Below are 26,435 nucleotides of genomic sequence, written 5' to 3'. Positions count from 1 at the left end.
ATCACAGCAATAAAACAGCAAACATAAGAACTGTCTTGAATATATAAAAATGTTTGCCATTTTAATACTGAATGGCTTTCTCTTTTTATGCTCAATAAAGAAACTGCCTCATGTTTACTTAAAAGGAGTTCCTTTGCCAACTCTGATTTAACAAGAAGTTGATACTCATCAATATGAATATAATTTTTCATACTGAAATATAGATTTATTTTGAGGAAATTGGATAATATTTGAATTATATTTTATAGTTCCATCTGGTCCTTATTTATTTAAATTTTACTCAGCTTGCATAACATTTTTGCTTATGGTCATATTCGTTAAGATCAGCAAATGTCCCAATCTGGAAATTCAGAGGTACTATTCGTTAACATTCTTTTGGTGTGATTCATAGACTTTTTGCAAAATCTGCTTTGATTTTAAAATAAAATGAAGGTAATAAGATGTTTTGTATAAAAATATATGACTTAAGCAATAACGATAAAAGGAGCTAGGCTTTGGGGGATTACCCGCCAAAGCCAACCACACGCCTCATGAAACAGACTGCACAAAGTTCATGTGAAGGGGAACAGCAAAATAAAACACTTAATCAAAGGTAAAATGGTTTTCTATTCTGCTTACTTTAAAAATACCCACTGGTTTAAATGGCTGGAGTCCTACATTTAAATTGGCAACTACAATGGGTAAATGACAGTATGCAACATGACGAATTTAAGTGAGGCCCCTTCAGACCCAACACGTGGATACAGCCAAAGGACAGGTATTCTTTTTTATTTATTGTTTTAAATGATTTACCTACTTGTTTATCTGAAAGGCAGAGTGACACAGACAGGGAGACACACACACAGACATATCCTTCATCCTCTAGCTCTCTCCTCAAATGGCCACAATAGCCAGGTCTGGGCCAGGACAAAGCCAGGAGCCAGAACTCCATCTGGGCCTCCCATGTGGGTGGCATGGGCCCAAGCACTAGGGCAGTCTGCTGCTTTCCCAAGCTCAATAGCAGGAGTTGGATTACAAGTAGAATAACTGGGACTTGTACCAGGGCTCCAATAACGGGGTTCCAGTGTCACAAGTAGTGGCTTAATCTGCTGATACGTACTCTTCACTGCAATTTCTAGATAGAGGAACTCTGCCACATGGTATCCAGGTGGGAGAAACCTTCTACCTCGATACTTCTTGCTACAGAACTTCTCATTAATAAGAATGTAGTAAATGAGAATTAAATTGGGGCCGGTGCTGTGGTATAGTGGGTAAAGCTGCCTGCTGCCTGCAGTGCCGGCATCCCATACGGGCACTGGTTCGAGTCCCGGCGGCTCTACCTTCAATCCAGCTCTCTGCTGTGGCCTGGGAAAGCAGTAGAAGATGGCCCAAGTCCTTGGACCCTGCACCCGTGTGTGAGACCTGGAAGAAGCTCCTGACTTTGGATCGGTGTAGCTCCGGCCGTTGCAGCCATCTAGGAGTGAACCAGCAGATGGAAGACCTCTCTCTCTCTCTCTCTGCCCCTCCTCCTTGCTCTGTGTAACTCTGCCTTTCAAATAAATAAATAAGTAAGTAAGTAAGTACTAAATCAGGAGGTGAGCAAAATGAAGACCTGAAACTTGGGGAAATAATGACAAGATTCTAAATTTGATCCTTCCATGTCTTTTTATTTATTAAGAATATGTAAATTTAATAAATCTAAGCTGGGAATCCACTGACTGCCCTTATTTATAATAGAATGGTACCTAGAATGTAAAGACAAAACCAATGCCCTAATCTGACTGTTTTTCCTGCTAAAGAAACAGATTTACCTCCAGGCATAAAAGAATAATGTAAGTATGGAAACTAGAGCTGCTATTTGTAGACTTTCCTTTCAAAAATGTACTCACTAATTTCCATGAAACAAAGAAAACTGTCACAATAATTAGGCCTTATTCTCTCGCCTAAAAACTTCAAGGGATCAGCATCTGGCCTAGTGGTTAAGCTGTTGGTCGGGATGCTAGCATCCCAAATCAGTACCTGGGTTTGAGTCCCAACTGTGCTCCTAAGTCCAGCTTGCCACTAATGTGTATCCTGGGAGGAGGCAGCAGGTGATTTCAAGGGCTTGGGTCCCTGTCACCCACATTGGAGAACTGGATTTAGTTCCCAGCTCGTGGCTTTGGCCAGCCAGGCCACTGTGGGCGCTGGGGGAGTTAATCAGCAGATGAGAGCTGTTTGTTTTTCTCTCTACCTTCCTGCTTTTTAAATAAAATTCTTCTAAATTAAAAAATAGGACATTGAAATTCCAAGAAATTTGTGAGTGGGAATACACAGAGAGAGAAAGAGGGAGAGAGAAAAACATTTTTCTATACTATCGTCATCTTGAAAAAGAATTATAAATGTAAAAGATCCTCTGTGGTTAAAGAAAAAAATAACTCAAAGTTTAATAGTAAAGATTTCCTTGCAGAAAATCTGCTTGGCCTTTGTCTTTGTCAAAGTATTTCTTAGGATTGGGCACTCACTATCACCTGGTAGTTCATTCCACTTTATTTAAAGATTTTATTTTTATTTATTTGAAAGGCAGAGTTACAGAGAGAGGGAGAGGGGGAGAGAGAGGGGGAAAGAGAGAGCGAGAGAGTGAGAGAGCGAGAGAGAGAGAGAAGGAGATAAAGGTATTCCATCTACTGGTTCACTCCACAAATGGCTACAACGACAGGGGCTAGGCCAGGACAAAGTCAGGAGCCAAGAGCTTCTTCCAGGTCTACCATGTGGATGCAGGGCCCAAGCACTTGGGCCATCTTTCACTGGCTTGCCAAGCATATTAGCAGGGAGTTGGATTGGAAGTGGAGCAGCCAGGACTCAAGCTGGTACCCATGTGAGATGCTGGTGCTGCAGCTTGGGGGTTTAATCTGCTGCGCAGCAGCACTGGCCCCCAGAGCATTCCATTTTGTATCTACTGATATCTTCTATCCACTCATTCACTCCACAAAAGGCCTCAATGGTTGGGCCTGAAGCCAGGAGTCTGGAACCCCATTCAGTTCTTTCACATGAGTGGCAGGGGCCCAAATACTTGGGCTAGATTCCAGGTGTGTTAGCAAGGAACTAGATCAGAAGTGGAGCAGCTGAGACTTGAACTGACGCTCAAATGGGATGCTGGCATTGCAGGTGGTGGCTTAAACCACTGTGCTACAACAGCAGCCACAGGTAATATATCAAAGACATGTGTATAAGAGGGTGAAGATCTCCTTTAATACAAATGCTTATTAATACTTGACAATAACTGAACTCAGGATAGGCATACACCAGCTGGAGTTCTTAAATTCATTATATTGATGAACCTACAAAATAACCTTAAGAGGTAGAGTTTTGTCACCATTGTTGCATGAGTGAAGATTTAACCTAGGAAGGTAAAGATACTTGTCCAGACCCCACGGTTAAAGATCTGAGATTCTGATGTCAAAGAACCAGACTCATTACTCTGCTATGCCGCCTGTCAGGTTTGCTAGAGCACAGTGTCTACAGCATGGGCTCTCTGGCAATGGTATCCCAGGAAGAGACACACACAAAGGGTCCTGGAGACCTTATCCTCAATCTTTGTCTACTTTATTTGCTCTGGTCAAGTCGACCAATATTCCAAGACAAAGGATTCATTTCTTGAGTTTTTCTTTTTCTTTTCTAGAACCCCCAAGGCTGATAATAAAACAACTCCAATGAATGAGTCTGGAGAGCTTTATTATATTTCTTTGAGGACAGTGATGATAAAACTTCTAATCAGCAAGCAAACATTTCTGAGAAGGGAACAAGAAGGGATTCAGGTGGAGGCTTAAGGAATACGGTGCAAGCATCAGAAGAGAGAAAAGCCTTTGGTCTTTCATTAGGCAGATTAGGGTGAGTCCTCTGAACTTTAGGACTTCAGTGTAAACTAACTGGCAGAGATGGAGTAGGAGGATGAGAGGACGGATGGATGCGAAGAAGGAAATAAATACGTATGATCAAGCATTCTGAACAATAACCAAAGAACTCATTCCAATCCTTTGTACAAAGGAACTCACTTGATACAAAGGAAGCATGAGAGTTGGTTCATGTCTACAAAATTAACCAGTTTTCCCATACATCTCATCAAAAGGAACTGTTTGGCCTAGTTGTAATTTGTAATGGCTCACTGAAGGCCTGGTCCTAGCTCCAGCTAGGAGACAATGCCCTATAAGAATGAAGTTTTCTCCTTCCAAAGTAAACTACCAAATGTACGGCTTGAATTTCTGCCTATTGGAAAATTTCTTTCGCCACTGTCGTTGGATACAGTGCATCATATACCCTGAATCAGAGACTATTATATGGTGATATCTTCTCCACAGAACCTGGGAATCAAGGACTGAAAGCGGAAGAGGCTGCTCCATTATGATTATATATCCTACAATATGTAATATATATTATTATAATATTCTGCTTACAGAATTTCAGCTTCTTATGCTCACAATTCTGAGCTCTACTGACCTGAACACCTTAGTTTCCAAGGGGTTACAGGGTGGTGGTGGTAGTGGCACTGGGGGGCACAACAATGGATCTACTGAAGTCAAACATGAGGTTGCCACCTGGTCAACTTGAACTGCTCACACCACTTAACCAACAATGAGAAATAAGTGGAACTCTACTGGCTGGAGTGACTGATGCAACTCTTCAAGAGGAAGTTGCATACCCAGTGGGGGCAAGGTGGACTCAATCCAAAAGCCAGGAAATTCTTGGGGGCACGGAGGACACACCTTATACTCAATAGTAAAGGTTAATGGAAAATTACAGCATTCCAAAAGAGCAAAGAGTGTTAAAGATGATTTGGGTCACTCCACCAGGTAGAGAAACTTGATCAGCTCAGGTCTGGCTGAAGGGAAGGGAAATGAGCAGTGGGTAGTAGGAGAAAGTCACAGATGTTATTGATAGCCTTGTGACAAAGAATAAAAGTGGGGACTGTAGTAGCTTTGCATATTTTCTCTTTGTTTATATATCTAACCTCTTTTCTTCCTATTAGATACGCTAGTAGTAGAAGGTTAACTTTATGATTTATTCTTTGGGTAACAGGAACCAGAGCCAGGTACCAGACCCAGGCACTCCAATGCAGGACTCGGGCTTCTCAACCACTAGGCTAAACGCCTAAAAGGGCAGCCTTGAGCAAACATGTGCAACCTATTACAGAAGAGTCACATTCTCCAAAAGCATGAGATTAAAACAACAGAGGCAGAACTCTCTCAGTGACGATTGGGTCCATCTGTGCTTGTAAACCTTCCCAAGAGGCCCATGCTCATCATTATCTTGCTATTTTAAAAGGTTGGTTTAGATGATCGGCTGCAAACACAATGGGATGCTAAGTGTGATCTCCCTCTGTGATCTCAAGAAACCATCTGTCTTGGCTAAAGAGAATCTATTTATAACACAGAGGACTGATGTGGTGTCAAAACCAAGTCCCAGAGACTTAACTCCCCTAAGATGGCAAAAATATCTTGCTGGACACACAACAAAGAGGACATGGAAATCCTAATTGGGAGAGTTGGTGCAGACACTGAGGAAGGGTCACCAGGACTCATCACGGTCTGCTTCCCTGAACCAAGGCTGGAGGAGGGATGCACCACGTAATCCAAAGGGCAAAGGTGTTTTCATGGCAGGACTCAACGTTCTCCACAATTTCCTTTCATAGGCTGTCATCTTTTTCTGCTAACTTCAGTGACTGGATGTGATCCCAAGATCCAAATGGATAACGTGACCTAGAGTTTTCAATGAGGTTGCAACATCCACGTCAAAATTTGGAGGGGGCAAAAAAAGGAAAAAGAAAGATCTTTGTCATGGAAAACCAATGGCTTTATTTGTTACAGCACTTTTTTTTTAAAAAATTTATTTATTTATTTTTTTGACAGGCAGAGCGGACAGTGAGAGAGAGAGAGACAGAGAGAAAGGTCTTCCTTTTGCCGTTGGTTCACCCTCCAATGGCCGCCGCGGTTGGCGCGCTGCGGCCAGCACTTTCTATCCCCCTGCTTTTCAGCCTTACCAAAGTACAGGCCTATATATTTCTCGTGAGTCTAACTCACGGCTTTTGATGAGGTACCTGAGGTTAGAAAATAAAAACTGTGTCCCATCTCTCATTTTTAAGTGGTACTTATCCTTCCAAGGACAATTGGATTTACAGTCTCAAAAGGCAGGGCTATATATTATGAACCTCAAGCTACTCTTAACGAATTTTCTTTTTTTCCTGTCTCATGGGGGCAAGAGAAGCAGAGTATGATATTTAGAAAACAGCTTCACACTGGGGCTGTTGGGGGTGGTGTAGCCCAGTGGAAGCCCCCAGGTGGCAGCCAGTGGAACAAATGAGTGCAGTATCAGACACCCTGGGGCAGTGGGGGTACATCCTGTTGGGTATTCTAATCAGCTCACACAAGCAAAACCACACTAATAACAAAAAATAAAAACAGAAACCACAACTCAGTCAGCTGGCCAGACATGCTCTCTAATTTCCTCTGGGAAATCTAGTTCTGCCTTATTTTAAGCAATATAAAGAGGTGTATATTTACAGAAAATAAATCACAGAGTGAGATTTTTTTTCCTCTATAAAAAAAAAACTTACTACAGAAGTTCCTTAAAATATAACTTTCCTGGTTCATTTTAAATACAAGAGTAATTAAAAAGTTCATGGAAAAATGGGATTAAAAGGTTTATTTAGGTGCAAAAAATTCTTGAAATCTAGACCCCAATTGTTTTTTCACAATATTAATTTTCCAGGAACTTTTTAAAGGCCCACCACATGGCTTTACTTAATATTCAGGAATACCTCCATGGGAAAACAAGGAAAAACCTAAAGGTCAGGGTCAACCAAATGTTTCTGAATACTGTCCCAAAGGCTTGGTATGACAATGACACACACACAGTTTCCTCCTCTTTGTTAAACCTCTGATCCTCAATACAGCCTGATGAGTCAAGCATCTCTTCGAATGTATGGAAACTGAGGTGCGGAGAAGGTACGTATCCAGTGCAATTGTGTCCTATGTGCTAGGCCTGAGGCTAAGACTGTACACAGGTCATCTTTTTGTTCCTCCTAGCAACTCTTCAAGGTACAGCTATTTCCAGTAACAGATAAGGAAATAGACTCCCAGAAGGCTAAGGAACCTGCCCTAACTAGCAAGTAGTCGAGAAGAAATATGACTGAAGGCTCAATGAGAGCACTAGCTGCGTCCAGCTGAGGCCAGGCCGCGGGGGCCAGGGAAAGCAGAGAAGACTTTTTGGAAGGGGCAGCTTGGAGGAGCTGCAGGAGCTTGGTGGGAGCAGTGTGCAGGGTGGGGAGCAGAGTCTGAGAGTCTGGAATGCATCTGCTCCGGCCCTACATGGGTGGTGCGTAGCCTCCTGCATACAGTAGGAGCCAGATGAATGGCTGGCTGACTGCTCAGAGTGTTTCCTTGAATTTCTGAGAGACCAGATCGTATACAAGTAGAAGCATTATTAAAAATATAATTTAAAAACATGGCCTAGACAGAATTACTTGAAGGGAAACCTCTGAAGAAGAGTATGCTTCTTTTCTCAATGACAAAAACAAACCTATGGCCAGACACTGAGAAATGAGCCAAGACTGGGATCTTACAGAGGTGAACACCACTGGAAGGAGCTGGGTGCTACAATTGGTCACTGAGCATAGTTCCAGCCAAGCTAAAAGAAACATCACAGCATAGCGGTGGTTCCTGCCCACACAGGCAAAGGCAGAATTCAGGACATGAAGCATCCTGGCCTCCAGAGACCACTTCAATCATACTGTAACTCAAGTGGAAGGAGATAGAATCCCATAGTAAGTCAACACCTGCCTCTGAGTCAGGAGAGGTGGTTCACAAAGACACTGGGATGGATGAGATCAGGCCTCGTGGCAGGTGAGAGAAGGGCCAAGGCCAGCAAACAAGGAAAAAGCTTTAAGACCCAGGTTTCTACAGCAGATGTGCCCTGGAGATTCCTAGTGCTTTGGGGGACGACTGTTTATTACAGAAAAATAGAATAGGATCTTCCTACTTTCCATTGGTACTAACACAGAAATTTATATTCCTGCCAAAAAAGGGAAAATAACTTTCTAGATCATATTTAAGAGGAAGAAGAAATACCAAAGTATTCATTTAGAGGCAAACTAATTAATAAGAGTGATTGATGCTAAACAAGAGGCCCTGGGATTTATTTTAGGGGTTGGGGTTGGAGGCAGGGGTGGGATAAAGGAAGGGGTATTTATTTACCACTTTATATCTTTTGATGTCATTAAAAAAGATTTATTTAGTATTTATTTGAAAGGTACTATTTAAATATATATATACATTGATTAAAAATATGTGTGTGTATGTATGTATGTGTGTGTGTGTGTATATATATATATATATATATATATATATATATATATATATCCGAGTTCCTAGACTGGAAAATGGAGTAGCCATGACTCAAAACAACACACCAATATGTGATGTGATGCAGGCATCCCAAGCAGTGGCTTAACCTGGTGTACCACAATGCCTGTCCCCAATTTCAGCTATACTCCTAAATGCTGCTATGATGTTTTTGCGTCAAATAAGCACTTGTAAAAAATACCAGACATCCTCAATGGTCAAAATCTTGGTTACATACTAAAGGAAAGCTCGCAGCTGGACAGAACATGGATGCACACATACTTAGAGTGTTTTTCTCCCATCCTATGAAAAAGGTGAGTCTTCTGTGCATGGGACACAGGACCATAACAAGGCTCTCAACTAAGAGACAGTAGATGTATTTCATTCCTGGAAACTCACCAAGGGTGTGTCTTTTCCTCCCACGATGCTGAGACCAAGCCCTGAACGTCCTTTGGATATTTCTATAATCATTTCCTGGCCAGGGACAATGGGACACGTTGCAGGGTCCACTGACAGAGGAGCCTGGAAGCCACCTGGAACAGGATGGAACACAGAATGAAGGTGAGTGGTGGGGGGCACAGCTGGCACACTCCCTTACTCAGGGAGTTCAGAGTGCACACGTGTTTATCATTTCACCTGCTCCTGCCAAGCGCCAGGAAGGAAAAACCTGGATCATCACCGCCCCTTTGCCCAGGGATGAAACATGGCATTCCTATGACACTTCTGAGATTACAACCAGAATTTCTCCTGACTGCAATGCATCAGTTTCAGTTATACTTGAAATGTTTTAAATTTTAAAACAGATCATGAAAACTGGTATGGAAAAATTTAAGATGATTAAGCGATTAGGTACACAAAGGCATATGTCTCAGGGAGAAACAATGAAGCCTGCAAGGACAGAAGATTCTGCCTTGTGTTATATCAAGGAAAAGTGATTAAATGCTTTCAGTTAAAGCAGCACATGAATTAAGATGTTTAAAGGATTTAATCAACATAGTACGTGCCTGAAAATACTATTACCTAAAATTTATCCTTAAATATATTATATATAGCCAAAAATACTAAACATGTCATTCAAGATTTACATGCTAAGTTTACTAGTAAAAATCTTGTTGAAAGAGTGAACTGTAGTTTTACAAAGGTTTATTTTTCAAAATCATTGTTTTAGATTGAGCCTTTCCAAAAACTGAAAGTGTTAGTAGGATTTTTAATAACATCTGTTTATCTAGCATAAATTCTACATACATGTGTTTTTTAGATAACTGAACTTGACTCAATAAACGATTGACCCATTCAACATGTTAAATAGTTTCAAGAGACTATTATTCAGAGAACAGTCTACAGAGAATGCCATCTTTTCTGGTAACTGATAACTATCATGTATTAGAAGGAGATCTGAACACCAATTCAGTAAAAGGCTGACAGCAGAGGGCCCAGGTGCTGGTTGGCTGCAGCTCCTGCACAGAAGCCAAGGCGAGATCCACAATGCTTATCACACCCACACAAAAGTGAGGGGCTGTGGACTGCAGCCCGCAGACCAAGGATGGTCTTTACATTTTGAATAGGTTGAAAATCATCAAAAGAAAAATAACACTTAAAGACACGTGAACATTATATAAAACCCAAATGTCAGTGTCCATAAAGAGTGATGTTGGAACACAGCTCCATGAGTTCACCTGCGAGGAGCCCACAGCTGCTATGTCACTACCGACGGCAGAGCACAGGAGCTTGCAACCAAGACTGTGGCTTGTGAGCCTAAAACACTATCTGGTTCTTGCTTGGTTAAGCAAAAAGCAACAGGCATGTTTAGCTTGGGGGGGGATTCTGTTCTGAGCAAAATTAGACTTAGTGATGAGAGGGTACAGGGGCTATGCACAGGTGGACTGCAGTTCCCAGAAAGGGAATTATGAGTATGTGAAATGGGGCTCCCTGCTCATCAGAGAAGTACATGAATTCACTCGTCAGGAATGAGATGGACAGTGTGGGTGAGGTGCCCAGAGTCTTGCCTCAGGAGGCAGCCAAATACATTCTGTTCCTCTCTAGTTATATTTGTTACTCTAATGGCCTCCTGGTGAAGACTGAGAAATTTAGTGACATATCCTCAGCAACAAGAAAAAGTGGCCTATTAGAAGCAGAATATTAAGTTGTAGACCTAATTTCTCTCTAGACCATCTCACAGTACATGTATTTCATACTGCTTTTCCCGTTGATTCACAACAAAGAGGGCGGCCAACAGTGGCACCACTTCATGGATGCTCCGCCATAAGTTCACGCTGCCTCCGTAAATGACTTGCTCTGCCCCAGTTCGAGGACAGAGAAAACAGCCAGGGAACCTGGAGGTGGGGAGGTGGCGTCTCTTTCCCTCCTCTACTTTGGCCTCGCTTTAGCCAGGCCTGACTGAGTATCACAGAGTCCTCCAAAAATGTTGGCTAAGTGGATGAGGAAATAAGTGAAATATCCACAGATTAAATTGCAGGATGACAAATTTTGTTATCTAGGTAGAAATACATGATATATACTACCAAACTCAACTGGTCCACATCTATAGTTAGCAAAGTTTCTTATTAGCAAAGGTCAGGTAAACGTATTTTGGATCATGACCGGCCATAAAGTCTTTGTTGTGATTAACTCTATCAATACAGTGTACAATATATAAACCAATGAGTGTCTCAATGAAGCATCATTAATGGACAAAGAAATTTGAATTTCATAAAGTTTTCAAGAAATACTTCTAATTTTTTCCCAATCATTAAAAATGCAAAAAACATTTTTAGCTTATAGACAACACACACAGAGGTGGTAGGCCAGATTTGACTCATGGGCCATAATTTGCTGACCATATTCATCAAATCTAGTACTTTAAAATGATATCTGCTTGCTAAGCTTTTTATGAGTTTTTAAATATTTATTAGAAATACATAAAAGACAAATATCACAAAGGTATCAGGCTGTTAAATTAATGCAGGGTTTATGTTTTGCCATTGGTGAGTATTCTGAGGAATCCATTTTTTACTGAATTTTATTGCATAAAAGTAAAGTGGAAATACCCATTATTCATTTTGACATGCTATCTCAACATCTATTTAGCATAATTCAAGCCAGGAATTTAGAGAGAATGTAAATAGCAACTTCTTTAAGCACTAAAAACTAACACTGTTCAAATAGCTCACATCAACATATGCAGGGCTAAAAACTAGGTTCAACAAGACTTTAAAGGGGCCAGTGTTGTGATGTAGCGAGTAAAGCCACTACCTGTGTGATGCTGGCATTCCATATGGGTACCAGTTTGAGTCCCAGGAGCTCTGCTTCTGATCCACATCCCTGCTAATATGCATGGGAAAGCAGCAGAGGATGGCCCAATTGCTTGGGCCCTTATACCCATGTGGGAGACCTGCATGAAGCTCCTGAGTCTAGGAATTGACCTGGCCCAGCCCTGGCCATTGCGGCCATTTGGGGAGAGAACCAGTAGATGGAAGATCTTTCTCTCTCCTTCTCTCTCTGTAATTCTGCCTTTAAAATAAATAAAATAAATCTTAAACAAAACAAAGCATGACTTTTAAGGAATATTATTCAGGGGGTGTCAGCGCTGTAGGTAGCGAGTATGGCCCCTGCCTGCAGTGCCGGCATCCAATATGGGTGCCAGTTCAAGTCCTGGCTGCTCCACTTCCAATTCAGCTCTCTGCTATGGCCTGGGAAAGCAGTAGAGGATGGCCCAAGTCCTTGGGCCCCTGCACCTGCATGGGGAGACCCGGATGGAGGATCTCTCTCTTTCTGTCTCTCCCTCTTTCTCTGTAACTCTGCTTTTCAAATAAATAAATAAATAAATCTTTTTTTTTTAAAAAAAAAAGGTTAAAAAATGAAATCATTACTCAGGACATAAGCATAAGCTTTTGAAGAGATAGCAGAATAATCCATGAGCCTCAGATTCAAATAGCATTTATTGAGGGCTCTTTGTGTCCTAGTACATTTATCTGTCTATCTATCTATGTATAGAGGTAGATTTATTTCTTTATTTTGAAAGGCAGAGTTACAGAGAGGCAGAGGCAGAGAGAGAGAGAGAGGTTTTTCACCTGCTGGTTCATTCCCCAGATGGCTACAATGGTCAGTGTTGTGCCAATCTGAAGCCTGGAGCTTCTTCCAGGTCTCCCACGTGGGTGCAGGGGCTGAAGGACCTGGGCCATCCTTTACGGCTTTCCTACGCCATAACAGGGAGCTGGATCAGAAGTGGAGCAGCCGGGTCTTGAACCGGCACCCATTTGGAATGCTGGTCCTGCAAGTGGCAGTTTTACCCGCCTCACCACAGCGCTGGCCCCTGTACATTTATATCTACTGAGCAAAAGGCAACACCTGTCCTAGAGTCTAGGAAAATGTGGTAGGAAGTGGAGTGGCCCAGAGCTAAGGATGTGGAGGAGAGGTGCAGAGCCTGTCTTCCTCATTCCTGGTTCAGCTCTCATTTTGGGACACAATCCCTTCCTTCTCTAAGGTGTCATGGGCCAACTCTGCTCAGGCAAAGTCATACCGCAGCCTGTGAAGTCTGAGTCTGCCGCATGGTACGGAGGAGCTGGTGCTACTGGCATCTCTTGTGAACTGAAGGAGACTTTTGTTGAGTATGTTTGTTGTTTCATCTGGCTGACAACCTAAAAGAGGAAGAAAAATTAGGTGAATGTAAATGAGAAAGGGAATAAGAAAAGATTTTAAACTTTTTTGTGTACTGTTCCCCAAAACAATGGCGCACTGTAATACTTTCTTTTTGAGACTGTAGGTGAGAGGTGGCAAGAGGCAGTTAGGATGATTTTTGCCTCACTTCTCATGCTTCCCTATTTAATTTCATATCTATAATGCTTTGGTAAAGGATGGACCAACGGAAGGAAAAGGGATAAAAGCTGACAACACTATCATTGCGTCTGTACGGAAGCTGGGGTATGAAATAGAACAAAATGTTTGCAATTCCTACTCATTCTAATGAAATCAAGTCCATACAAACCATGCTGTGCCCACTGAAAAATAATTTAATGCTACAGATGATCTGAGCATACAATACTGTCCATCTCTTCTGGACACAGAAGAGCCGCATCGGCGTAAGGTAGGATAACTGAACAACATGAGAGGCAGGGAAAAGAAACAAACACCTACTCACAGCCTACTAAATGCCAGGTACATCAATTACACTTAATTCATCTAAAGGAATATATCTTATTTACCTTTGATTCCAGATGCCTGGAACATAGATTAAATGTCTGATAAATGAAAATAATTCGTTCAATCATGAGAACTATTCTGAGAGCTAAACATTCTCTTTTATAGATGACTCAATATATAAATCAAATGACACATCTGAAATCACACAGCTAGTAAGAGGAAGAAGCAGAACTGAAAGCAGGTGGAAAACACTACAAACTAAATGTGTTTACTAAACAGTCACTAGGCAATGATTATATGGTTGCTTATTTTTTACTGCAGTATTTGTATTATCATCATTTAATATTGATTATATACTTAAAAGATATTCAATTACAGATTTAATGATTTTACAAAGAGGGAAAGATAAATCATGAATTTTACTAGAAAACTGAATATTGCAATGACTTAGATATCCAATTACCCTAAAGACCTCGTTTCCTAACCTTGGTGAAATGAGGTGCACCCAGAAAGTTCTGGTCAGCGGGATATAAACAGAAGTGAATGTTAAGTTTGCAGGTCATTCTCTTAAGGAGAAAAATCCTGCCTTCTTTTTTTTTCCTGGCTGGAATGCAGATGTATTGGTAATAACAGGAGTGGCCATCCTAGGTCAAAAAGTAATGCCATGATTTGAGGAGGGTAATCTAATAAGAATGGTGATGAGATAACAGGTACTTGAGTGTGTGACACTGTGGAGATACTGTAGCATCTCCAAACTAATTATATCCAGACTGTCAAGAAACTCCTTGCAGCCACTGAACCTGTACCTTAACTTACATCAAACTTTCACTCTGCATCATCTCAAGAAAGAACATGGATTCCCAACACAGCTGAATGTAAGCTATGTATTCTTATGTGAAAAGTCACATGAATTTTATATGAGTAAAGCACAGGAGAGAGCGGTCACTGCATTATTCTTTTGTAATAGCAGGAAATGATTGTTGCTTATCTCTATATACTGATTCCAGGTAGCATCCGGTCCATAAGAGATGACCAATAGATACTGGTGAAGTTGAATTCAATTTAAAAGTAAGAAAGTAGTCTACAGAAACCAAGTAAAATGCCCAAATCTATATGAGGTTCCTTCAAAAGTTGATGAAAAATGTGTTTTATGAAAAAACTATGCATGGCTTTCAAAATTTTTTGGAGTCTAATATAAACTTACCTTTTAATTCCATTTTCCATGAACTTTTGAAGTATGTATGTATGTACAGTAAGACTTTTTGTTGTTGGCAGGTGTGATAATGGACTCATTCATTGGAACAAAACCATATGAAAGATCAGAAAGAATGGCTCTGCTGTTATATGTCACTATATTTTATCATAAGAGTTTGGATGGACTTAATAGGTCAATCAATCTAATGAAACCAATGGTTCTTAACCTTGTTTCATAATAAAAACACCTAGGAGAGTTTTAAAAATTATAGCTGCTGGGACCCCCACCCCAGATCAAGTAAACTGGTATCTAGGGGTGTGCAGGCCATGCAAGTTTTTTTTTTTTTTTTAATTGAGACCTCTTGTTTCAAGTTAATGGATTTTTAACTCAAGTTTTTTTATTTTTAAAGATTTATTTATTTATTTGAAAGAGTTACAGAGAGAGAAGGAGAGGCAGAGAGAGAAAGTGAGAGGTCTTCCATCCACTGGTTAACTCCCCAGTTGGCCGCAACGGTTGGAGCTGCGCTGAGCTGAAGCCAGAAGCCAAGAGCTTCTCCCAGGTCTCCCACACGGGTGCAGGAGACCAAGGACCTGGGCCATCTTCTACTGCTTTCCCAGGCCACAATCGAGAGCTGGATATGAAGTGGAGCAGCCGGGACTCAAACCAGTACCCATATGGGATGCCAGCACTGCAGGCCACGGCTTCACCTGCTACACCAAAGTGCCGGCTCCTAACTCAGGTTTCTAAGAGCTCCACAGAGGAAATCCTGGGATCTATAAAACCTCTGTGGTTATATCAAAATTATATTTATCAGGGTTTTTCTAGAGAAAGGGTCTACATTTCTTCAGGTCCTCATGATAGAAAAAAAATCACTACTCAAAAAAAGACAGGAATGATCAACCTTGCCCTCACTAATTAGCTGTGTTGGTTACCACAGACAAGTCACTGAATCTCCTCATTGTGAATTGGTAACAACAGATCTACAGCTTGCAAGGTTCTTGTTAAGACTAAAGACAAATAAACCTATCCTTGTGCTAGGAACAACTTAGGGGATTCATTAACAACAGCTATTAAAGCTTTATGTCCTTTTATCACATATTCATAAATGATTGGTTGGCTTCTGATTGCAAACCTCCAGGGGTAGAAAATTCCATTTCCATGAGGAAGCCCATTCCACTGCAGAGCAGCTCAAACCTTAGGGAGTTCCTTATTAACAAGCGAGCCTGGCCTCACTGCAGAGCTGCCCACAGATTGCTGGGCCCTGACCCTCCTGCCACCACCGAGAAGGCTTATCCTCATTTTCCCATGGGAGAAAGCTCTAGATACTAAAAGGCTCATTCTTCAGCAGGGAAGAGAAAGGCCAGATGATGCTTGGGATTTTCCCTAGTTCTGAAATTCAACTCTAGAGATGTTTGATATGTGCCTTGAGATAGGTAGTAGTCTATAAAGTATTAACACATCAATTGTATTTACAAATACATTACATAAAGCAAAATCTGGTATTATAAAAATGGCTTGAAGATTTTCATGATCTGGACTGGTTATTTCTAAGGTATTTTCCACACCTATTTGTTTTTATATGGCTTTAAACATATAATTTTAGAGAATTTTCAGATATTCTAAATTAAGATAAAAGAATTTGAAAAAGGGTGTGGGCATTTGGCACAGGGATTAAGATGCTGCCTGGGATGCCCACATCCGTATCAGAGTGCTTGGGTTCAAGTCTTGGCTCCACTCCTGATTCCAGCTTCCTGTTGATGTGCATCCTGTGAGGCAGATGCTGGCTCCAGTAACAGGGTCCCTGCCACCCACATGGGAGACCTGCATTGAGTTCCTAGCTCCTGGCTTCAATCTTCCCCAGTGCAAGGTGTTGCAGGCATTTGGGGAGTGAACCAGTGGATGAGAGCTCTCTCTCTCTGTTATTCAAATAAATATTTTTTTTTAAGAGAAGGCATTGTCTTTGGCAATGTATGAAATAGTATATATGTCCTGCTAGCTCTAGTATTCTAAATTTTTAAAAAATGTTTATTTACTTATTTGAAGCACAAAGTTACAGAGAAAGAGGGAGAGGCGCAGAGAAAAACTGATCTTTCATTTGCTGGTTCACTACCCAAATTGCTGCAATGCCCTAGTGCTGGGCCAGGCTGAAGCCAGGAGCCTGGACCTCTATATGGGTCTCCCACATAGGTGGTAAGGGCCCAAGCACGTAGGCCATCTTTCACTGCTTTCCCAGGCACGTCAGAAGGGAGTTGGATTGGAAATAGAGGAGCCAGGACTCAAAGTGGTGCCCATATGGGATGCTGGTTTTGTAGGTGGCAGTTTAACTTGTGCCCAATGCTGGCCACTACAGTTCTTTGAACATAAAAATAGTTAATAATGGCAATTTAGTGGTACAAAAGTACAAACTAGTACACAGAACTGAAAATCAGGATTGAAAAACATGGAAAAAGCTTAACAGCAATAAAAGTTCAAAATTTAAGATAAATGTTTATAGTTTTTTTGAGAAGTCAAATTCAACACATAGGGAACACAAACGCTTTTGTATTTATATGTTTACAAGACTATAAGTTCTGCCATGTACAACTTTTATTTATGATACTGTAAGACATTGAGCTCTCAGAATTTAAGTACAAGAGTGTTTCTAGGAATGTTCTTTTAAACACTTGCTCAGGTTGTTGGTACAGAAAGATGAACAGAGGATTTCCCCATACACATTGCAAAAAATCAGTGACATAGGTATGGACTGACTTCAGATGGCAAGACCCACCATAAGCTCTTGATAAGAAATACAGGATTTGATTTCATTGTAATCATCGCCTTTTCCTCTGGGACCCAGCTAATAACCAGGAACATCAGTAGAGGCAAACCTGAAGGACTAGTTACATACATTGTCAGTTGGGCACTCCAGTGCCTTCTGCTGATCCGTCATCATGCCTTGACCAACCACCTGCGATGCATCTTCCTGAAACCGCAGAGAGACAGTTAGCAGCACTGTAGGGCTTAATGTACTTTCCAACTTCATTAGCTAAGCACCATCTATCTAGGCTTTGGTGTGTTACAAAAATGACCAAAACACCAGGCATAAAAAGCTCCACTCACTCTTCTGTTCCAACTCTCAGCAATGAATGCAGGCTTGTCATTTCCAAAAGCTTTGGGGCCCTTTGAGATCTGTCAGGCTTTAGATCAATCAGTTACCACTTGATGGTCATTTCAGCCAGAGGATTGTCTTCTCCTGTTAACAGTATCTCTATGTCTACGTTATAATGAATATTAAAAATTTGGGGCCGGTGCTGTGGCACAGTGGGTTAACGCCCTGGACTGAAGCACCGGCATCCCATATGGGCGCCAGTTCGAGACCTGCCTGCTCCACTTCCCACCCAGCTCTCTGCTATGGCCTGGAAGGCAGTAGAGGATGGCCCAAATCCTTGGGCCCCTGCACCGCGTGGGAGACCTGGAAGAAGCTCCTGGCTCCCTGCTTCGGATCGACGCAGCTCTGGCCATTGTGGCCAACTGGGGAGTGAACCATCGGATGGAAGACTGCTCTCTCTCTGCTTCTCCTTCTCTCTGTATAACTCTGACTTTCAAATAAATAAATAAATCTTTAAAAAAAATCCTCTCAGGATCCAAAACCTGATATTAAAAATTTCCCCCTTAAGATACTTGGTTAGAGGCAAAAAGCACATCTACTAAAGATACTGTGAGATGTGAAGATTAGTCCTAAACCCCATGGAGGAGTGGAGATCAGACTTGGAGAAGAACAAACTCTGAAAACACTGCATAGCTGAATGGCAGTTAATTCACTGAAATGAATGTCACTGGTAAACTGACCAAAATGTTTGTCTGCCTCCCACCATATCCTATCCATTTAAAAATTTTAAATGTATTTATTTGAAAGGGTTGGGGGTGGCAAGGAGGTGGGGTTGGGGAAAGAGAGAGAAACAGAGAGATTCAATGTACTGGTTCATTTGCCAGATTCCTGCAACAGTCTGTCTGGGGTGAAGCTGGGAGCTGGGAATGCAGTCTGGGTCTCCCACATGGGTAGCAGAGACTCAACTACTTAAACCATCACTGGGTGCCTCTCGGGGTGCACATCAGCAGAAAGTTGGAATTGGGAGTGCAGCCAGGAGTTGAACGCAGGCACTGTGATTTGAAGGGTGCTAGGATTCCAAGCAGTGGCTTAACTGACCCTTCCCCCATCCACTTTTATAGGCAAATTTATAGGAGAAATGATCATCTGATGGTTGACTTTAAGGCATGAATTCTTGTAATTTGTCCTGGACAAGGCAGGAAAGAGGCTGATTTGGAGAGGAGAAAGGATGGGTTTGCACTCTCCCTTGTTAACTGATACCCAGGTGGCAAGGCTGCTACACAGATGGTAGGTAGGTAACCTGATCTGGAAATGAGAAGAGAGGTGTGATTTGTATAGTGGAGTATTAGCATGGGTTTGTGATCCTAGAGTTCTGAGAACTAGAGCAGGTTATCTGACCTCTTCAAGTCTCAATTTCCTCATTTACAAAATGGAAAAAATAAGAATAGTTATACTATAGGGATGTTGAAAGGATTAAATGTTGGCCGGCGCCGCAGCTCACTTGGCTAATCCTCCGCCTGTGGCACTGGCACCCTGGGTTCTAGTCCTAGTTGGGGCGCTGGATTCTGTCCTGGTTGCCCCTCTTCCAGTCCAGCTCTCTGCTGTGGCCCGGGAAGGCAGTGGAAGATGGCCCAGGTGTTTGGGCCCTGCACCCGCATGGAAGACCAGGAGGAAGCACCTGGCTCCTGGCTTTGGATTGGCGCAGCGTGCTGGCCGTGGCGGCCGTTTAGGGGGTGAACCAATGGAAAAAGGAAGACCTTTCTCTCTGTCTGTCTCTGACTGTCTAATGCTGCCTGTCCAAAAAAAAAGAAAAAAAAAAAAAAAGGATTAAGTGCAGCAATACATGAAAGCACTTAGCAGGGTACCTGGCAAATAATAACATTTAATGGACAAGCTCATTCTGATAGCAAATGGAAGTGAGCTATTATCACTGTGGGGCTGGGCTGGTCAGCACAAGGACCTGCACAGGACACTTGCTCCTCTAGGGCACGCTGAAGTAACTACCTGACATCTCCTACCTGGGGTTTCTTTTCTGGGCACACTCACACACACTTTCTTCAACAAGCTCCCATCAGATTTGTAACAATACAACAGAAGATGATCCGGTTTTGCCCAGGTAGTCATTATCACCATACCAAACTACAATTTCACCCTTACATCATTGGTAATCCACTACTTTATATAAAATTTAACCCCAGCACATAATAGCTTGAATCTGGTGCCTAGGTCCTCTGGCTGCCTGCCACTACTCGAGCTGCTTATCTTCTTCTTCTTCTTTTTTAAATGATTTATTTATTTATTTGAAAGGCAGAGTGAGAGAGAGAGAGAGAGAATTAAAGAGGGAGAGATCTGGGGCCGGCATTGTGGATGCCCATGCTTCAGGTGAGGGCATCGGATGGGTGCCGGTTCGAGACCCGGCTGCTCCACTTCTGATCCAACTCTCTGCTATGGCCTGGGAAAGCATTAGAAGATGGCTCAAGTCCTTGGGCCCCTGCACCCGTGTGGGAGACCCAGAAGAAGCTCCTGGCTCCTGGCTTTGGATCAGCACAGTTCTGGCCGTTGTGGCCAATTGGGGAGTGAACCAGTGGATGGAAGACCTCTCTCTCTGCCTCTCCTCTCTCTGTGTAACTCTTTCAAATAAATAAATACATCTTAAAAAAAAAAAAAAAAGAGGGAGAGATCTTCCATGTACTGGTTCACTTCTGAAATGGCTGCAATGGTCAGGAATGGGCCACGTTGAAACCAGGAGCCAGGAGCTTCTTCTGGGTCTCCCACATGAGTGCGGGGGCCCAAGGGTTTGGGCCATTCTCCACTGCTTTCCCAGGCACATTAGCAGGGAGATGGATTGGAAGTGGAGCAGCCAGGACTCGAACCAGGGATGCCAGCATTGCAGGCACTAGCCCTGAGCTGCTTATCTTCTAACCTTTTTTTAGGACTAGACTTAGCTCACACATTTAGATTCTAATATTCTCCTTATGGGAAAAAGATGCCAGAATACCGCCACCACCCCCATTTTAAAAACTTTCCTCCTAAACATCATATAAAGCAAACTCATGGTTGGTATTGTGGCAGTGGGTTAAACTGCTGCTTGCAAAGCTGGCATCCCATTTTAGAGCTCTGGTTTGAGTCCCAGCTGCTCTGCTTCTGATCCAGCTTCATGATAATGCACCTGAGAATGCAGAGGATGATGGCCCAAGTACCGGGGCCTCGGCTATCCATGTGGGAGACCAGGATGATTTGGTCTGGCTCAGATCTGGCCATTTGTGGAGTCTTGAGACTCCACACACAGACGCTAGATGGAAGATCTCTCTTTCTCTCTCCTTCTTGCTTCTATAGCTCTTTCAAATAAATAAGTAAGTAAGTTTTTAAGGGCTGGTGTTGTGGTCTAGTAGGTTAAGCCTCCAGCTGCAGCACTAGCATCCTACATGGGCTCTGGTTTGAGATCCAGCTGCTCTACTTCTGATCCAGTTCCCTGCTAATGGCCTGGGAAAGCAGTTGAAGATGGCCCAAGTGCTTGGGTCCCTGCACCCACATTGGAGACCCAGAAGAAGCTCCTGGCTCCTGTCTTCGGATCGGCCTAGCTCTGACCATTGCAGCCATTTGGAGAGTGAACCAGCGGATGGAAGAACTCTCTGTCTCCTTCTCTCTATCTGTAACTCTGCCTCTCAAATAAATAAATCTTTAAAATAATATAGGGGCTGGCACCGTGGCGTATTGGGTAAAGCTGCTGCCTGCAGTGCTGGCATCCCATATGGGTGCTGGTTTGAGTCCAGGCTGCTCTTCTTCTGATCCAGCTCACTGCTATGGCCTGGGAAAGCAGTAGAAGATGGCCCAAGTCCTTGGGCCCCTGCACCCATGTGGGAGAACTGGAAGAAGCTCCTGGTTCCTGGCTTTGGATCAGCACAACTCCGGCCAGTTGCGGCCAACTGGGGAGTGAAGCAGCAGAGAGACCTCTGTATCTCTCTGACTTTCCTTCTCTCTCTGTGTAACTGACGTTCCAGTAAATAAAGAAATCTTTAAAAAAATTATATCTATTTATTTATTTATTTATTTATTTAAATTACCACATCTAATAATCCTTCCCTGGTACCACTTCTGTAGCATGTAATCTATTTCATCACTATTTTTGCAACTTTAGATTTTATGTTCTTATGTATCTGTCTCAAAAATCCTTACACAATCAACTTTGTATAATTTGTTCCTTCAACATATGGCAGATTAGAAGAGGAGGTGCTGGCGTTGTGGCATAGCAGGTAAAGCTGCCGCCTGCAGTGCAGGTATCCCATATGGGCACTGGTTCAAGACCTGGCTGTTCCACTTCCCATCCAGCTCTCTGTTGTATCCTGGGAAAGCAGTAGAAGATGGCCCAAGTCCTTGGGCCCCTGCACCCGCATGGAAGACCTGGAAGAAGCTCTTGGCTCCTGGCTTCAGATCCACGCAGCTCCAGCCATTGTGGCCAACTGGGAAATGAATTTGCAGATGAAAGACCTCTCTCTGCCTCTCTTTCTCTCTCTGTGTAACTCTGACTTTCAAATAAATAAATAAATCTTAAAAAAAAATATTAGAAAAGGAGTATTACCAAAGGTTAGTACTGAGTGAATCAAACTTTGGGAACTTAAATGCACATGGATGGATTTTAGAACCAGCCATGAAAAGAAGGATGCACGGTGAAGGCGACCCTGTGACCTCCACTTTAAAGGATCAGTTGAAAAGAGAGGAAAAAAGATGCAGGAAGGTCAATAAGGCTTATGGGGATTTTTTAGAGTAAAAATTCTAAACTGCTTTATAAACAGAAACCAGACATATTATTCTTTCCAGTGTGGGTCAAATGTCCTTACCAAGGACAAAAGAAGCACCTGTACTTGAAAAAGGTCCTGGAGATCTGTAATTCTACCTTGTTTTAAACCACAATTAACCATCAGCAGGACAAAGGAGCTGATTTCCCTAGCTACAGATGACAAATCCAATTTATGTATCACATAGGGAAATGAATAATTTGATTTAATTAATTCTTCCTGATCATTTGCTCTTACAAATAAAAGACCACTGGAATAGAAGCCAGAAAATCTAGGGTCAGATTGGTTGGTTCTGCTACTTATTAGCAGTAGTAGTGCCTAGAAACCATAATTTTCTACAACAGTAAGAATGCAGAACCAGCTATCTGAATAAGGGGTTACGAGCAAAGCTGACTGCAACACGTGCTTACTTAGCACCTAGTATGGGCCAGTAGTGGAAAGGGTTATAGAGGAGCCCTTGTACTTACCACATACACATATTCTGTGAGATAGCTTTTAAAGAAATAACACAGAAATGATGATGAACAACTGAATGACATGTGTGAAGGTGTGTGGAAGGTAGCACATATTTGAGAAGTGGCAGTGCTCCCCCTTATCTTGTTCTCAAAAATATAGATGGACTTCTGCAAAGTCTGCTCTCACTGTCCTATTTCTTACCTTGCTTACCCTTAAACCTGCAGGCCAAGGTGTGGGTTGCTACATGATGATGACAACAATGACGACAGAGCTTACTGAGAACTGACTATGTGGTGTTACTGAGCTAGGCACATCACACTTTCGTTGAGACACAACAGACAACACAACAGTATTGGGACTATCATATCCTCACTTAGAAGTGAGTCAACTAAGGCACACAGATGCTAAATTATTTGCTAAGGCAGAACTTAATCCAGACACACCCACAGCCCTGCTCTCAACTAAGGAATAAACCACAAGGAAAAAGGAAAGTACTGTTTACCTCCTTCTAACAACAGACACAAGATTCTTAGTCAACTTTGACCCAGGGATACCATTTTTTACCATTTTTAGATTCAACATTGGGTCAGAACAAGTCAAGTCTGTCTGCTTCAAACTTGGGGGGGGGGGGGGAGAACAATTCATGGCACTAGCCACAGCAGTAACCTTCTTCTGTTTCGTGTTTAAATGCGAATTTAGAACTTGCTAATTTCCTAACTATTGCATCAAAAGAGCTCTCAATGCCTTCCAAGCTGAGTTGGGGACATTCTAAGCTGTTGACTTTGCACAAAGGATCTCTAATAAGAAGACTGAGGAAACATGTGGAAAGATCATTTCATTTCATGAAATAAGCTGATATGACACATTCTGTCTACATGTTATAATCCTCGGCACACTGCACACTGAGCTCCCGAAGGAAAATCCTTTGTGAGCCAGGAAAATTATTCTAATAAAAAGTAGGAGCTTCTAAGGGGTGGACATAAAGGCCATGCTGGCAATATCTTAATAACAGATAATAACGAGGAAAGACGCCAAGCCTGCAATCCTCAAAACTGGTTGACTTCTGTCCCAAAGCTGTGTAACCAAAACGTTCTGTCTCTCTGGCCATAATAACAGGTCCAAGGGCAGACACCCGAACAAGCAAGTACCTATAGGTTTTTCCAAGTGGACCTCAGGGAAGAGAGTCAGCTTGTTTCTGGTGGAGAGGCTTAGAAATTTTTGGCAGCCATCCTCACAACATGCTGGAGAAGGAAGTCTGCATAGAAGAGAAGCAACCACACAACCTGACAGATGCTTTGGGGGTTCCCTGTCGCTGGTCTCAATTGTCCCTGAGGCTAAGCATCAACCCTGCACTTTTTTTTTTTTTTTTTTGACAGGTAGAGTGGATAGTGAGAGAGAGAGACAGAGAGAAAGGTCTTCCTTTTTGCCGCTGGTTCACCCTCCAACGGCCGCTGCGGCCGGCACATCTCGCTGATCCAAAGCCAGGAGCCAGGTGCTTCTCCTGGTCTCCCACGCAGGTGCAGGGCCCAAGCACTTGGGCCATCCTCCACTGCCTTCCTGGGCCATAGCAGAGAGCTGGCCTGGAAGAAGGGCAAGCGGGATAGAATCCGGCGCCCCAACTGGGACTAGAACCCGGTGTGCTGGCACTGCAAGGCGGAGGATTAGCCTGTTAAGCCACAGCGCTGGCTAACCCTGCACTTTCTACAGTTACATGAAAAACGAAAATCAAAGACGCAAAAACCTGTATCCTTTCAGTCAATTTCCTCTTTTGTCTAAATAAGGTCAAGTTAAGGTCCTGTCACTTATAACCAGAAGACTCCAGATCAAAACAATGTGGAATTCATCTCTCCCAGAAAAGACCATCAGGACAATAAACTCAAATGCAGCCCACTGGAGGGGAATGAAGTGAACTGACTGTAAGATAACAAGTGAGAGAAGGCTGCTCAGCCTAAAAGCATCCAGACTCAGCAACTTTAAAAACACAACTGTCAGATAAACAACAAGCAAACTCAAGTTTCTGCTGCTGAGTTTGGTCTGTGGGCTTTGAACACACCAGGAAAATACAACCCTTAGCTGGGCTGGTCCCAACCCAGTTCCTACTCATGTAAACCACCAGGTGATGTGAAATCATATGAGAAAGGGCTTCTAGAATACTTTGCTCTTCAAACACAATCAACACTTAATTAAAGCTGGCTCAGATCCTAGCTATGACATTTACTAGTTGAATATCTCTGTCTGTTTCCTTATCTATACAATGGGAATAGTAAAGGAATTGATTCAATATAAAATACAAATTAGTGGATCTACCTTCCTGCCAATGCAGCTGGAAAGGCAGTGGAGGATGGCTCAAATACTTGGGCCCCCCGCCACCCACGTGAGAGAACAGGATGGAGTTCCTAACTTCTGGCTTCTGCCTGGCCCAGCACTGGCTGTTGTAGCCATTTGGGGAGTGAACCAGCAGATGGACGATCACTCTCCTTCTTTCTGTTGAGTTTCAAATAAATAAATCAAAATAAGTCAAATCAATAAATATATAAAAGACATATCATAATTTTAAAAACAAGAATGGGGGCCGGTGCTGTGGCACAGTATGTTAATCTTCCGCCTGCGGCACCCGGAATCCCATGTGGGCGCCAGTTCTAGTCCCAGCTGCTTCTCTTCCAATCCAGCTCTCTGCTATTGCCTGGGAAAGCAGTAGAAGATGGCCCAAAGTCCTTGGGGCCCTGCACCCACGTGGGAGACCAGGAAGAAGCACCTGGCTCCTTGATTCAGATTGGCGCAGCTCCATCCATTGCAGCCATTGAGGAGTAAACCAATGGACGGAAGACCTTTCCCTCTGTTTCTCCCTCTCACTGTCTGTAACTCTACCTCTCAAATAAAAAAGAGAGAGAGAGAGAGAATAGTGCCTACTAGGGTGCACAGTAAATTCTATAAAAACATTAGCTGATCTCTTTCTCAGCAATTCTGAGAGTTCGCTGAAGGTCGACTACTGTCTTGTTTGCTGCCATATCCACTGTGTATGGGACACAGCAGGCTTTCAGGTTACATTTGCTTAATTCCTGAGACCTTGGCTTTATCATGTGCTTTAAAAGATTACATAATCAGTACAGGTTTCAGATAACAGGATCTTAAAGTCATGTGTGCAACTGAGGCTTCCCCAGGCCACAGAAAACATTCGGACTCAGCGAAGCGGGAGGAGCTGTGGGCTCAGAGAGAGGGTGGACTCAGTGAGTCACGTTACTTTCCAGGGCCCACAGCTAAGAATCACCATTGTAGCATTACTTCTCAGCTTAGACAAGGATCTGAGAGGCACGTGGTTCCCTCCAGGCAAGCTAAAAATCAAGTTGAATAACAAGTCTCAACAGTACGCTAGCAAGTGTTTGGGATTGAAAGGGAGCTAGCAGACAGCA

At 42.7% G+C, this 26,435-nt stretch overlaps 1 protein-coding gene across 9 annotated transcripts in view; it reads right to left on the bottom strand.

The window, feature by feature from the left end:
* The window catches only part of PATJ (PATJ crumbs cell polarity complex component), a 445,385-nt gene that overhangs the window by 61,959 nt on the left and 356,991 nt on the right, over positions 1-26,435 (bottom strand). For 7 of the 9 annotated variants that reach the window (XM_062191443.1, XM_062191441.1, XM_062191445.1 and 4 more), the window contains 3 exons: positions 17,573-17,647; positions 12,871-12,988; positions 8,751-8,884 (listed from right to left, as the gene is read on the bottom strand). In XM_062191443.1, coding sequence (XP_062047427.1) covers positions 8,751-8,884; positions 12,871-12,988; positions 17,573-17,647 — 327 coding nt within the window. The remainder of the gene's footprint in view (positions 1-8,750; positions 8,885-12,870; positions 12,989-17,572; positions 17,648-26,435) is intronic. The other 2 variants (XM_062191444.1, XM_062191449.1) reach the window with 1 other exon arrangement.

This window comes from Lepus europaeus, chromosome 5, assembly GCF_033115175.1.
Source record: "Lepus europaeus isolate LE1 chromosome 5, mLepTim1.pri, whole genome shotgun sequence".
In the NCBI taxonomy this organism is placed as follows: Eukaryota; Metazoa; Chordata; class Mammalia; order Lagomorpha; family Leporidae; genus Lepus; species Lepus europaeus.
The sequence above is the reverse complement of the archived record's forward strand: the minus strand, read 5'-3'. Positions and strand labels throughout refer to the sequence as shown.